This window comes from Brienomyrus brachyistius, chromosome 1, assembly GCF_023856365.1.
Source record: "Brienomyrus brachyistius isolate T26 chromosome 1, BBRACH_0.4, whole genome shotgun sequence".
Taxonomy (NCBI): Eukaryota; Metazoa; Chordata; class Actinopteri; order Osteoglossiformes; family Mormyridae; genus Brienomyrus; species Brienomyrus brachyistius.
The window spans coordinates 49,745,246-49,760,654 of record NC_064533.1 but is presented as its reverse complement, the minus strand read 5'-3'; the positions used below and the strand labels follow the sequence as shown (position 1 = coordinate 49,760,654).

At 43.7% G+C, this 15,409-nt stretch overlaps 1 protein-coding gene across 1 annotated transcript in view; it reads right to left on the bottom strand.

Moving 5' to 3' along the window:
• LOC125741311 (kalirin-like) overlaps positions 1-13,795 on the bottom strand; it is a 92,550-nt gene extending 78,755 nt beyond the window's left edge. The window contains 6 exon segments of the mRNA XM_049012726.1: positions 3,940-4,170; positions 6,132-6,263; positions 7,004-7,195; positions 8,651-8,773; positions 12,548-13,070; positions 13,662-13,795. Of these exon segments, the coding sequence (XP_048868683.1) occupies positions 3,940-4,170; positions 6,132-6,263; positions 7,004-7,195; positions 8,651-8,773; positions 12,548-12,970 (1,101 nt within the window). The 5' untranslated portion in view covers positions 12,971-13,070; positions 13,662-13,795.
• Between the last annotated feature and the right edge of the window lie 1,614 nt (positions 13,796-15,409).

The window sequence follows — 15,409 nt, the reverse complement described above, 5'->3', positions numbered from 1 at the left end:
TCAGCATAAAACACGGAAACATGGTTTCCCCAAATAATTAGCAAAGGCGACTATTTGCATATGAGGTCATCTGCATACATTTTGAAGTGCATTGGAGGAAAAACAACCGGCTACAGCTAAAATAAATCATTGCCCTGTGGCACTCTTGTGATGTCACAGTCCAAACTAAAGTGTGTGGCAGCAATCAGTTTAATTTGTGGCCACAGGAAACAGCAGCTCCCGGGCCGGTTTTAATTATCTTATTTTCCCGTGTTGTCTTTAAGGCTAGCCTCCACATCTACGCAATCTGCACGCCAGAGTGGGGAGGGAGAGGTCCTGGAGGCCGCGTGCGCATGTGACCCCACACCGTCACGCGAGCCTGCCGACCGCTTTCCTCTCTGATTAATCAGTCTGCAGAAACAGGGACTTTAGCCCCCCACGTCCATGCAGCTGTCACGACAGCGGGGCAAGCAGCTCGAGGCGGCGCCCAGGCACTCGACTGCTGTGGGGGGTAGGGGGGAAGATGCACCCACTTGGGACTGCTCTCTCTGTCTCTTTTCATGATACTTGCTGTTATTTAAAACAAGCAGTCAACCAATCAAACAGCAGGGAATTTTAACTTTAACTAGGAGGCCAGGCAATTTACCTAATGGTGCAGACAAAAGGAGAGTTTTCAGTCAGAAAAGTCAGAAAACCGTTACTACAAAATAAAGACTACTATTTAAAAAAAAAATGATTTAGGTCAATATTAGGCTCATGTGGGAATACGCAGCGCAATGAAAATTTTGGTTCAGATTAAACCAAGGGTCACTGGTAAGAGAGAAAAAAATCTTGTCTATTAGGTATAATTAATACAACACCAAACCAAAGCAAAAATAATGTGCATCATACATTTTGCAGATACATTTCTCAGCATGAAGATATATATATATAGATAGTTGGTTAATGAAATGTCCAATATTTTTAAATCTCAAAGTAAATAGTCTGGTTTCAGGTTTATACACTATTTTCCCCAAAGTGTCCTCCTTCAGCATACATTTTGCACAGTAATACAGACCACATACACACAGAAGCACCCAACAATACCTCTGAAGGCTCTCCAAGCCATTAGGCAAATGATTCTAGCCCATTATTCAGTCTAATGAAATCATTGCATTGTCATTCTCGGTCGAGTTTTCATTGCAGACATTCCTCACCCAGCTCACAGAGTAGAATGTCACCATTTTATTTAGATATTCAGAGACTAAACAGTCCTCGCCCCTTCAGCAGGAGTAAATGTCAACATTCTCTCTTCCTGGCTGCAATGACAAATTCAAACAGTAACATAAAAAAAAATAAAAATAGGAATGATGTGCTAACTGACTTCCTGCCCAAAACCATTCTTGCAGCTCCTATGTTGCAGACGATTCTCATGCATTTCACAGGAGGAGTAGATGGAGGGATCCCATTGTAATGGGCATTCCCTCTGTGAGTCACCCGCTGCGAATGAGGACAGTCTGCAACGGGGCTCCGCTGGCGGGTGTCTGCGTGCTCGGAGTTGATAAACCCCTCCCCCCCCCCACCATCTGAGTGGGGCCGCAGCCGTCCTTGGGCTAGCCTGCCAGCGAGTCATCAGCACTTGCTTACTATCGCAGCTGATGGGCTCAGAGAAAGCGAGAGAGGTAGAAAAACAGAGGGAGAGCAAGCGAAAGAGGTGGAAGGAGGAGGGATGATGGGCTCTCTCTCTCTCTCTCTCCTGTGGATGGCGAAGTAAAGACTAATCCACAGTCAAGATAATTGGGATTGTTTTTTTTTTTTTGGGGGGGGGGGGGATTATTTTCTCCTGCTATAGACTCTTCTGCTTGATACAGGTTGCCAGCCTTCCCTGTTTTTAAGCGCTGGCTCGATTATTTGCCGTGATAAAATACAGCATTATATTGACCTCACTATTACAACCCTCACTATTACAACAAAAAGCTGGGATCGTGTTCACTGGTGGTCAGTCACTAGGTTGGTTCTCAAATAAGCCAAAATTCACATACAAATCAATTATAAATCAGTCAATAAATTGATAAATGTATTGGATATAGTTACTATTCCATTGTTAAGCTCCTAAATTGATAGAAAGCCCTCTTTACTCAGTGAGGACCAGAGCTCTAGTCTTCATCTTGTGCAGAAAATTCCTTCTTGTTCCCCTACAGAGGAAACCGGGTCCAGACCCGTCAGATTTAATTCTGGGAAGGCATCCAGTATCCTATCTCTCTGCACACAGTGTAACCCCTACTATATTTTATTCTGGAGAGCATTAGTGGATAATGGAGGATACCAATAAAAAAACAAACACATCCACGAACACACACATGCACAGGCACACACACCCCAGAAGGGCAAGAAGATATGCAATGTAGGGAACTGTATGGCTTCCAGGCGACGGCTTGCCGAAGGATAACAGCAGATTCTCTGAGGTGTCCTACGTGCCCCGTGTGCTTACTGTAATTCACTCAATTTAACACTGACTTATTGTGTTCGCTAAACCAATCGCGGCACATTTTTAGGGCCAGTGCTATTCTACTGTAACTACATAGCAGATCTAGTATTTTAAATTCAAGTCATTTATTCAGATCCAGTATTTTAAATTCAAGTCATTTTTCTTGAGTGAATCCGCACATTAATCTTGAAAAGCCTTATCACAGAAAGCAAAGGGAACACCCTGGATCTGATGCCAATCTTCTACAGGGCACATAAACACCCACACACACACCCACACTGCAGGCAAATGCGGCACCACCAACTAGCCTGACTGCACATCTTTGGACCGTGAGATGAAACACGAGCACCCTTAGAAAACCCACACAGCAGAAGGAGAATATGCCAACGCCACACACACAAAACAAAGATTCAACCCCCCAGGGGGAAGGAGCTCTACCACTGAATCACAGTGCTGCCCTCCTTGTACAAATCTACGTGAAAATCGGCTTAATTAAACTAGCTACTACAATACATAATAACATAACAATAAAAAATAGGGAATTTTAGCTGAAATAGAGTATACAAAACCTGACAACTGGCACAATGTTTACTCAGTGGCTAAAATAGAACATGATCTAATGGTGCTTTTGCAGAGTCCGGGAGCATGATGTAGAGGGGCCAGTGGGATCAGAGCTGGGGGGGGTGGGGTTTCCTGGGGTCAGGCTGCAGTGAGACTCCTCCAGGACAGCGGCGTCTGAGGGTGATCATCAAGTAAAATTGTGGATGACTAATGGGGTGGGAGAAAGGAGGCACGACGGTGATTGAAGTCCAGTCTCATTATGGGATGTGCAGGGAGGAGGAGCCCAAAGGGAAGCCCCTGAGCCTGGCCCATAAATCATCCTCGGCAAGGCCGGCAGACGCGCGCGTGTATAAATCAACCGGCATTCCGACATGCACGCGTTGTCACACGCATGCACATTAAGAATCCTCAAAACATACATGCATGACATAGTCAAACAAACTAGACTTCGAGACGTAAAACAGCAATGCGTGGTCAGCTCAGCAGAAAATAAACATTAAACGCAATTATTTTTCACGGAGCCAGTAAAACCAAAATCGACACTGTTCCTGTCGACAGGATTTCTCTCGTCTTTTAGAGTCTGCACAATGATGTGGCACAAAAAAAACCCCCAAAGATCATCAGCCTAACATCCTGAACCTTTCCATTCAATGCAAATTACGGAGTCTGTAGTTCTCATCTTTGCGCAGGAACAATTCGGACAAAACAACTGCATGAAAGAGAACCAGAAGCTGGACCACAGACGGCTGAATAGACAGGAATACTGATACTCCTGGTGCCTGAAACCTTTGGAAGAAGGGAGATGAAAACAAACACCTGCTATGGCGTGACACACAGAGGCTCCCGTGTCGTATAATGTTTCATCATTGGCCAATCAGCTGATGTGTCAAACCCCAAGGTTTGTGATTTAGTTCTGCGATTTAGTTCCTTACCTGCTGTACGTCCTGCTGGAAGACGCAGAGCTGCAGCCGCTGGTGCAGCCGGACCTTGCGGTGCTGCCAGATACCCTCTAGGCGGCGCTGGTGGTGCAGCACCTCATGCACCACGTCCAGGATGCAGTGCACTGCCTTGGAGTAGTTGGCCGTCGCCGTCAAGGATTCAGAGTTCCCCGGGCCGAGGGGCCGCTGCAATACATCCAACAGGGCCTTGCCGTCCTGGCTGACCTGGAATCAGGAACGAAATGAGAATCATTGAGGAGAAGAATGTTTTTTTACCTGGAAAAACAGCTGAGGTTGAGTGTTGTCTATAGTTTTCATAATAAGCAGTAAAGAAAGTGGCAGACATGCCATCCAGGGTTTGCCCAGCCTCACTTCAGGTTCAACGCAATCCTGCACCGGACACACTGTTGGGAAACTGACAGAACCACCACACGATTAAAATCACTTAAACCATAAACCAAGGTTAGAAATCTACCTGATGAAAATAAGACTCCACAGATTGGGAATGTCTCAAAAACCTGACTCCTGCAGCTTCCGTTTACGTGGAGAAATCGTTAAACGCGTGACTTGCTTTAGAAATGGTTTTCCCCATTTATAGCATGGACTAGCTAAACAAAGAACCGGCATTAAAAGGCACAGTTAATACCCCCATATTTTTCACGATCAGTAAACAACGGCGCAGTGGATCGCCGAGGACGACACATGGGAATATTTATAACAATAAGAGAAAGACTGCGAGAGGGAATGTGCTGTTATACTTTAAACCACACTTTTCAAAGGCAGACTGGACTTGGTCCAAAGTAATATTTATACAATAAATCATAACACTACATAATTTATTTGAAGTTTCATACTAGTAGTATTAACATTTGGCTATCTAAAGACCATCCGCAAGTTCCAAACACTTTTTGTCTGTCAACCACAGGCATGACACTAAGACTCCGTACAAACAATGGCAGCAACTTCTTCTAGAAGAGAAATGTCAGGGCATGTTAGAAGAGAATCTCCACTGTTTTATCAAGATTGATCCTGTGGTGCTAATTTTCCTTGGAATGACTTTTAGGTAGAACCTGTTCTTGCATGGTCTAGCGACACACCCTTCTGGGGGAGGTGGGTGGAGGTATTTTCTTGCAGACAGCCCCCCGCCATCTTATCAGCTTGTTTGTTTGCCATGTGCCAAGCAAGTCTGCATGTCATTTGTGAAGTAAACAAGGTCACTCGCCAGTGTTAAGCATTCAAAAACTATTCAGAATTCAAAAATAAGTGTTCAGCTATCTCACTGTCTAGCAGCGCCAGCCCTGAAGAACTTTCTCCTGCTGTTTCTACCAGCAGGGTCACATCCCTGGGGATGTTACAAGGTCTCATCTCAGATTCTCATATTAAATAACTTCACAAGACCAAAAGATGACTGAAAATTAACACAAACATAAATACAGAAGAACCTATACGTAAGTTCTAATTATCATTGCTTCCTAGATTGAGCTTATGCTGTTAGGCACAAAGCAAATTCATAATTAATCAGCTGCCCAAGTCTTGATTTCAATATTCCAAAAGTAATTGTGCTGCTGCCTTGTCCTGCTTGTCAAGGCTTCAATCAATAAATTTAATTAGCAGCAATTTGTAATTCATGAAATGAAAGCGATGGTGTGATTGTTTATTGTTATTTAATCAGTGGCTTAATTATGTCAAGAGAACAGACATCTTAGAAGGGGAGTCCTTAATCAGATATACAACCGTTCTCAAACCTTTCTTTCCATGTCTTAATACGCATGAAAACACGAATTTCTATTAAATTAAAAATAATAATAACGATGATAATAATAATAATAATAATAATAACTAAATGCCATTCTATGGGTTTACAGGATTTTGGCATTTTCTGCAGAACACAAGAGCTCTACCAGCTATCTCCAAATTTAACAGATTCTTGACCTAAATTGGTAGGGGTAACAAATGTTTGGATTTGCAGCCACACTTCAGATATCGGATTTGCGACGCGTTCCTTTCTTCCCTCCCTCAAAATCCAAAGGAAGAGACAGTGAGCACACTGGCACAGTGACGGTAGGCAGTGTGGTGGAATGCACACCGAGCTCCCGTGCTCACTGCTAATTGTCTTAATTACTGTATGGGCAAAACGACATCAGTCAGGTCAGGAGCGAAGTGTGGCGAGAGCCCGTGGGTCTCACCTCAGCGTAGGCCTGCGTCACCTGCTCGTACAGCGACTGGTGGTGGTGGATGGCCATCTCCAGCTCCTGCATACCCGAGGGCAACCCCCCCTCACTGCACATGTTACACCAGGCTTCCACACCGGACAGGAACTGAATAGGGGGGCGGGAGATACATGATGTATTTTCAAATCATATTTTACAAGACATCCTAAAATTACACAATTACACACCAAGTGTAACTTACGCACATTTAAACAGGTAGCATGTATAAAAAAGTCCTACTTTGTTCATAACTTCTTAGAAGTGACACATTTAAACACCTTTCCAGTGCATTGAAAGGGGATAATTACTTCCTGGAATAATTTAATCAATTTTTACAAACCGATAAATATCACCTTATTTACCTTCAGAGGAACAAGGTGTAACGAAAACGGTTCTGTGCATACCACAAATTTATATTCTTTAAATGCTCCTTATTCACTCTTTATAAATCACTTTAGATTGTTTGTTAAACAATGAAGGAAAAATTATCCAAGAGGAAATGTAATGTATTGCTGGCAGTAAAACCCCCAAGGTTAGTGATCATTACAGCATTAGTAACTAGTTGTCCTCTGCTGTTATTAATAATTCTGCACGTGTGAATTGGTTTTTCACCTCCACGGCTGTGCATTTAAAAATGCATGATGCAAGACTTGTCTTATCGCTTATTATTGATTACGCTATTGCGAACCGAACTATAAATCCTTTTTCTCTGCAACGATTTTATCCCTTCAGCATTTTATCCTCAGTATTAGTATTGTTGACTGCATAGCTGAAGCTGAAATTCCAGGCTTACTAAGAACAGGACTCAACCTTTACGTAACCCCCTTTGGCTGTCGAATCGCTCTCACCTGCTCGGATTTCTGGTGGAAGACGGCGGACATGGCGAGGATGGTGCTGCGCTCGTCCAGGGCGGCGGCGAAGCTCTTCCACTCCTGGTCCAGCCGGGCAGAGATCTGCTTGATCTGCTGCGAGGCGTAATGTCCGGCTTCTGAGAGACGCGTCCCCACTGACATGATGCGGTTGATGTTCACATAGGCGTTCTGGCCCGCGGCGGACGGAGAGTGGAAAATAATCAATACAATCAGCCGCATAAGAAACCTGCAGTGCTTGTAATTTTAATGCCCCTGACCTTTAAAATGTAATTTAACTTGCTTTCATGCACCGGTCATTATCTGATGTCTTCGGTATCAGTCGTATCATGTCTTTACACTACGCCAATGACCATAAATAAAAGGCAGATCGCTCCTAACTATGCCCGATTGTAATTCTCATGTAATCTGAATATTACATTAGTATGAAATATACAGAGATAACGCAGTGCAGCTTTAAAATAAACAAACACGTATCGATAGTGAAGCCCATTTATATATTTATTTTGCTAGTATTATGTGACTAATTAGGTCACAGAAATTAGAAGCTGTTAACACAGGCAGGTGTCTGCTCCATATGAAATGCATTTGACTGCTGATATGTGAGCCAGTAAGAACAGGACAGAATTTTCTCCAAGAACCAACTGATGCATGAGAATTCCTAAGCTTCCTTGTCTACAACAAGACTTAAAATCCCATCCTGTTAGACCCACAAATGCATCCACACTTCCCTAAGCTAGTACTTCCTTTTACTTCTAAGACCAGTATAACTCTCTACCCTACTTGATATTCTTTTTCTTTTAACAGTAAGTAATGCATTTAAGTTATTCTATTGCAACCCAACCAACCTTAGAAGCATACATACCTTAGAAGGACAAGTGACATCTTATTCATTTCAATCTAGCCATTACTGTCACATGAATCACATGTGCTTAACGCATCATGAATCACCACTGAACAAAGTCTTCCTTTGTGAACACCAAGCACCTTTGTTAATGAAATGGTCAGGTTTTCGTGTGATTAAATGGCAGTAAATGCACTTGAAATTCTGGGCGCTATTTGGTGAAACTTGAACACACCTGGGTTTCACCAAGGTTCTTGCACTGCTCAACACTTTTTCGGAAAACAGTCATCATTCAAAACAAGTACTGACTAGCACTCAACATTTCTCATTGCTGCCACTCACCACTACGTACCACTAAGAAACATCACTTAACACTACATAACACCATTGCACCCAGTACAATCACATCTCTCAGGCGCTAAGTCTCGCATACATTTATATTTCTGTATTTTCTACAACTAGCAGTCATGTGACTGGAGATTCAAGAGTAAGCTCAGTACTGCTGTAGTCAAAATTGTGCTCCTGCTGTAGCTGTTCCTTCAGACTGCATGTATGATGCATTGTTTTGGAAAAATGATGCCTAGGTGAATTACATCATCATGTCTCAGTCATCAGATAAGTGCTGGAGTGTGGGTGAACACTAATCACCACAGAAAAATAAAAATACCCATAAATCACATGAGCAATGCATATATAAACTCAATATTATTCTTCCAGGAAACCACTGACACACAAATCCTAGCTGGTGAATTTTCAGGGAATGACAGACAGCATAAACATACCATGGAGTTCATGGCGAAGTGGTTGTGTTGAGTTTGGAGATCCGTGGCATGCTGGTAGCCAATTCCTATCTCTGTGTGGCTCTGTAGAAACAGCTCTTTGTTGTGACTGATCCAGTCAAACATCTGTGAAGAGAGAGGAAACTATTTATGGTTGTAGCTTCATTGCTAGATTGCATGGATGACTGGAAGGATACATTATTAAAAGGCAAAGAAAGAACACAATCTGGGATTAAATGAACATAATAAATGAAGCAATGGAAAAATGCACTATTGAAAAATTAATTTTCATTCAGTATAGTATACCTCTCGCAGGTATTACAAAATATTGTACTGGCTCAGGGCAAAATAATTTAAATTAGCAAATATTAAGTGTTTTAAAACTTTTTTTTTAAGAATCCATTAATATGCAAGTATCAACATGCAAGATTTCTGCTACAGAAAGCTCACTCCATTATTGTTTATAATGTTCAACATAGAAGCCTTGTCCGCATTTTACACAACAAAATGACACATTTCACAAAGTGATGTATTTCACATATATATCAGAGAGCATCTTAGTAACCAATGGCGTTGCCACCAAAACACACACAGTCATCGTAAAAACAAATTCTCAAAGTCCTCCGCTAATTTCCCGCCTCCTGAACAGTGCAGCACATGGGAAATATCATTCTTTGAATCATATTTCGAATCCCACTTCGGAACCTTACATCACAGACAGACACCAATGAACATGGCAGAAAGTGGCTATTCAAAGTTTCACATAATCAAAACGATTGAACTGATGGCAGTGAGATCAAGATCCGGCCCTCCCACTGCAAAACCCGTCCTCAGCCGACCAGTACACCCTGAAAATAAATCAGTATCTGGGCCAGTCCTGATCAAATATACAAAAAAAAAAAATCCTTGGGGGGGGGGGACAATTATAATTAAGGAAATTACTGCCTTCACCTAAATGAGATCCTCCAGTCACTCTAGTCACATTAGTTCATCATCTCAGGTTGTGCAAGGATATGAAAAATAACGCAGGGGGAGCACTTACATTACAGCACCTCCATTTCATAGCAGCTAACTAGCTAACAATCAATTTATTGATTCTTTGGCTGTGGCCGTCATTTTGAAGGATTATCTAGTCTTGATTCATTTCCAACCGACTAGCTCTCACAGACAGGACTTAGTAGAACAGCCACATGCTTCTATTAATTTTTAAAAACATACTTTATCAACTTATCTTACTCTGTTCAGGTGAAACACCAAGAGTGTGAATGACCATTCAGGACTTCAGAGTCATCCGGAGCGCCCAGTGTAGTGTCTATAAAAAGTAGCCTAATGTATGTCACCAGGGAATGTGATAATATTATCCAGCATGCCAGGCGCTCGCAACCTGTGGATGTGTTCTGTGGTCTTTACTGGGACCGTTCTGTTACATTTCCAGACAATAGCAGATATTACTTCATTAATCTTTATTAAATGCTGCTTTAACAGTGTTATTACCATTATGGGGGACCCCTCTGTTTGGTATGCACCTTCCCTGTTCGGAGAACCCAAAGCGAGATGAGACAGCCTGGAGCAAACCATTATAAGTATCTCTGCAAGCATCTGGGCAGCGTACAAATTAGAAGGGTTTATTTAGATAAAAGCAATGCAGCTAGTATTATGGAAAAGAGTAATAGTGAATGAATACCAATTCATCCACTCGCACATGCCCGTGTACTTAAACGGTATAAACATTTCCACGGAACAGTGGATTACATACTGTTGAAATCCTTATGAATGTAAATGTTTTGCATGTTTGCCCTTGTATATCTCGACTAAATATTTGTCCTCTAAGGCAGAAATATTTATGAAAAGCATCCAAGACATTTCAGAAAGTCTTGTTATTATTAAACTACTTGAAATTCTCATTTAATTTAACAAGGTAAAGCAAAACTACTGCCATTAAAACATTTTGCATAATCACTTCTATTTCTTAGACATAAACAAAATTAACAAGACTCCATACAAATTTAGCTGCAAATGGTCAATTCAAGTAAAAATAAGTTAAGGGATGTATACAGAGGTGCCTGAAAAATATCAGTAAATCCCTTTCCACAGAGATGAACAAACCTCACACCAAGGAGAGAACAAAAATACATCATTGCTACGAAAACTCCAATAATGGAATCCTATTTTTCATGGCGATCAATGCCATACCTGCCTGATACAGAGTATTGTGGCATTAGCTAAAGACCTCCACCTGAATAACACACCGTTCACACATCAACTGCTAGAAAACATTGTGCAGCTATAATTATTTAATTCATCAGTCTGCTTCCTGTAGAGACTCAGAACAAGGCGGGGGGGGTAGGGGGGGGGGGGCACTTCCAAAGACACCGTCACTCATCATGCTTGTCGTTCTCTAGAACAATGTCACTGGTTACTGCCTTATGTTCAGAACATCTGTGAGGACCTGATGGACGTCTTCTTCCCAGCTACACAACACTATCGCTCTTTGGATTTGGCCACAGTCTGAACTTTCCTCTTCATATAATACAATTTGCTTTACTTAACAGGCATGGGGTAATCTCAAAATATACTTGTATATTTCCCATGGCACCTATTACCCTAAAACCGAACTGGGTTGGAATTTTCATGTCACACGTTGCATATAGTCTTTATACTTTTCAGAGCTTAGCATTCATCTTGTCTGAGTGAAAATGGGAATTTGATTAATAATAGATTACTAGCCATGCTTTTTGTTGCTTTATTAATGCTGCATCTTTCGATTCGCTTCCGGCACTATCCCTCCTGCCTTGCTATGGCCGGCTTAAGTATTTTTAAATTAAGAAACCTCGTAAGATAATATGACTCTATGACAACACCATCTTCCATGGGTATGTCACCCATAGTCAACGCCATCCTGCTACGGGGTCTGAATGGGCATCCAATCCCTGCCCTCTTCGCACTCTTCTCAGAGGTGTCAGCTCCCTGGTGGGGGCCGGCATGAAGAAAAGTGCAGGCTGAAGCCCCCAACGCCAGAATTCCGGTCAACCTCCTTGTCTTTACTGTGGGGTTTTTAGTTGAGCCAATCAGGTTTCTCGTAGACTCCCTGCCGTAACTGGATTAATTCCCACAGGTGTCAGGGGTAAAGAACCATTTCAGCAGCTCCGCAGAGCTAAAGACCCCAGTCAGAGGGATGATCGCTTATAGATACGACTGTTTTAACTGCCCAGTCCAGTGGGGGGGGGGGGGGGGGGGGGGGGGGGGATTTCCACTGAGAGCTGATGGAAGGACCCCTTAATTTCTGCAGTTACTGTAAATCACATTAAAAGTGACTTACAGTGCCATTCCCACTATAACCATAATATGCCAATTTATATCTTAAGCTTAAATTTAGATTTTACCCGACATACAGTTTTTACAGAGATATTTTATTTGAGTAATTCAAGTTGCTCCCAAAGGGTGCCAGCCTAGAGCCTGGTCCCTTTTAGGAACTTTTCCGCCTGTTTCCTATCTGGCTTATAAGTGTCCCTCTTATCCGGTCCATAGCAAAGTCCCCTCCAGTCTGATGTATAATCACCCATCCCCCCCCCCCCCCATCTGGTTTATAAATGCCCCCCCCCCAACTGGTTTTGTAAGTGTACCTCAGATCACCATCCCCATCCCTGACCACCTGACCACCATCCCCATCCCTGACCACTGGCCCACCATCCCCATCCCTGACCACCGGCCCACCATCCCCATCCCTGACCACCGGCCCACCATCCCCATCCCTGACCACTGGCCCACCATCCCCATCCCTGACCACCGGCCCACCATCCCCATCCCTGACCACCTGACCACCATCCCCATCCCTGACCACCGGCCCACCATCCCCATCCCTGACCACCGGCCCACCCCCCAAACCTGCTAGCTGCTCACCTTCTCGGCGTCCTGCTCGAAGAGCCGCAGCTGGAAGCACTGGTCCAGCTTCAGCTTGCGGAGGTGCCACATCTGGTGCAGGTGCTGCCGAGTGGAGTGCAGCTTGTCCAGCAGCCCGGTCACCTTGGGAACCAAGCTCTGGAAGTCGGCGCCTCCGGAGACGCAGCCACGGCTGGGGAAGCCGCCCTCGTTGCTGCCGCCCCGGATGCACTGTAGCAGCCGCTGGCCCTCATGGTCCAGCTCCTCCACCGGGGCCTTCATCACGCGCTTCTTCAGCTGCGCGTGCTCCTCGATGAGCCTCCGCGAGCCCTCCACATCCACCGGGAACTCCTTCTTGGCCAGCATTTCCTGCAGGTCCTCCAGGCGGGACAGCAGGTGCACGGCGCTCCCGATGAACTCCTCCAGCGACACGCGTAGCTCCATCCACTCCTCGTGGTCGTACTCCAGCGAGCCCTCAAAGTCGTCCGTCAGTTGCGAGGGGTCCACCAGCTTCGTCAACCCCCTCCACTGAAACCATGCTGGTCTGTCACAACACAGCAGTGACAGAAGGTTGGCTGAAGCGTTGGTGTAGATGCTGACCTGAAACTAGCTAACTACCACTTACCAATTGCTCACGAAACTTACGCACACAAACCAAGCAATGGAATTTCGTAGCTTAATAGAAATATAACACATTAGAAACAACTCAGATCTTACTGTTCTAAATGCATTTAAAAAAAAAACACTCCTTTTGTGATATTTAAATTCTTAATTCATAAGAGTTTTTCCCTTGCCAACAGCTAACAAACATCTTCTTACATGGGTAAATTGTGACATTATTTAGAATAATTGCAAATTTTATAAATATATTATTTATCTCCCTTCAATGCCCTTCACCCTGTGTTTGAAAGATGATGGATAAAAAAAAAAAGACTAATTAGCAAGGCTTCACCAGTGTGGGTAAACAGGCTAACAAGCTAGGCATGTACGGTAGACTGTGTAATTAGACAGTTTAAGTGGTGTATGTGTGAATGTCTGCCAAATGACAAATGAACAACGGAGAAATAAAAACGCCTAAATAAATAAGTATTTCTGGGTCAAAGCCCTGTTGTCAGCACACTTGAGGCAAGCTCACTTCAAAGGTGAATTTGGCACTGCCAAAGTTGGTCTTCTGCTTCTGCCAGAAGTTGTCGGGCTTGATGATGAGGGCCACGCAGATCTCGGCGGGAAAGGCCTCCTGCAGGGTCTTCAGCAGGGGCTTGATCAGGTCCCACTTTGATCCGCGCATGTCGATGATCACGGTGAAGCCTCTCTTGCACACGTCCTCACTGTGAGGGATACAGGAAGGAGATGGCGTCACTGCCAGCACTCATTCTCCCTTGGGGGCACGCTAAGGATTGTGCAGAATTTAATGGCCCCGATACACACCACAGGTGTTTATGGTGAGTGAATAAATTAAACTGGAATCAGACCAATCAGATTTGGCTCCGTTTTAAAAAACAAACACCTGCAACCCAAACACCTGGACTAGTGTTTATTGAAAACCCCAAGACAAAAAGTTCCACATATAACTTTTCTAAAGGCTGCCTGTACAAATTCAATTAATTCATTGCTTTTTATTAAAAATCTCTCAAACAGTGATCCCATCTTATACATATAATAATAAAGAAAATGAATAATAAAAAACAAGGTTAGGAGGCTCTGTTACTACTGGGATTCCTTTCTTGGCCCATTTTCCAGGGGACCACGTGCCGACCACAACTGAAAGATAAAAATATGGTGTAATTGCTTTTCTCCGCATCGCACCGTAGGGGAGCCCTCCCAAACACATCCTGCATGAGCGCAGAGCCATTCTCGGTTCCGCTGTGAAGCGACGGGTACGCTTGACAAAAACAAAACAAGAAAAGCACAACGCACGCAAGCTTGTAGCGACTCCGAACAACAAAGGCAGACTCATTAGTCTGTTCATTTCCTACAATTTTCCGTAATCAGTCGGTCACTGGTCAAAAAACAATCAGGGCAAGTTGACATCAAGATTGGGGGTGGGGGGTGTTAGCCCATGGCCATTTAATCCTGATTCTTTTTTTTTAAACTGGGGGGCAGGGGAACTAACAAATCCCCCATCAGCTCTAAAGCAGGATTGGCTTGCTGCAGAGGGTAAAGCTCTTTCTGTTGTCAAACAAAAATAACAAGCACAAGGAAAGTCAGAGGAGCACCTGTGAAGCCTCTTCCAGGACCCCGTGACCTGACATGAGCTACCGGCTCCCAAACCTGCCTCTTTCAAGCCCGACAGTGAGGGGACCCAGGAATGCAAACAATCTGGGAAAATCAGCAGTAATGCTGAAGTTCTCTTAAAATAGCATGAATCGAATTTGAGTCTATATCATTAAAAAAAGAGGTAGACATTTAAAACAGCTGATCAGAATAAATACTGTAGGCAGCTAAGAAATCATAGATGTACAGGACATAAATAATCTATCGCCTATCAGGGAAGCACCTTTAATGGACCCATTACAGAGGAACGCCTTTGAATTTTACTGAAGACTGTTAAAAATGCTCATCTATCAAAGGCAGTTAAATGTTTGTCAGGGCCTTGATGATAAATAGGCAGAGCCCGTGTGGCAGTATCTAATGATGTCGGAGTCCGGGCAAACGCTGGATAAAATGACACATCTCCGCTACAAAAGAGCTGGGGAGTTTTCCGATGAAACCCCACTCAGAACCCATAGCACATACCCACCGTCAAGCTGTCCTCAGCAGGGAGAAAAATACGTAAGGGACAGATTTTTGTCTTAATGAGCCGGGCACCTATCGCTGGAGCTGATCAGCCCAAAATAGCTGATAACAGCTCTGCTGACAGTAGAAAGGCGAGATTTGTAATAA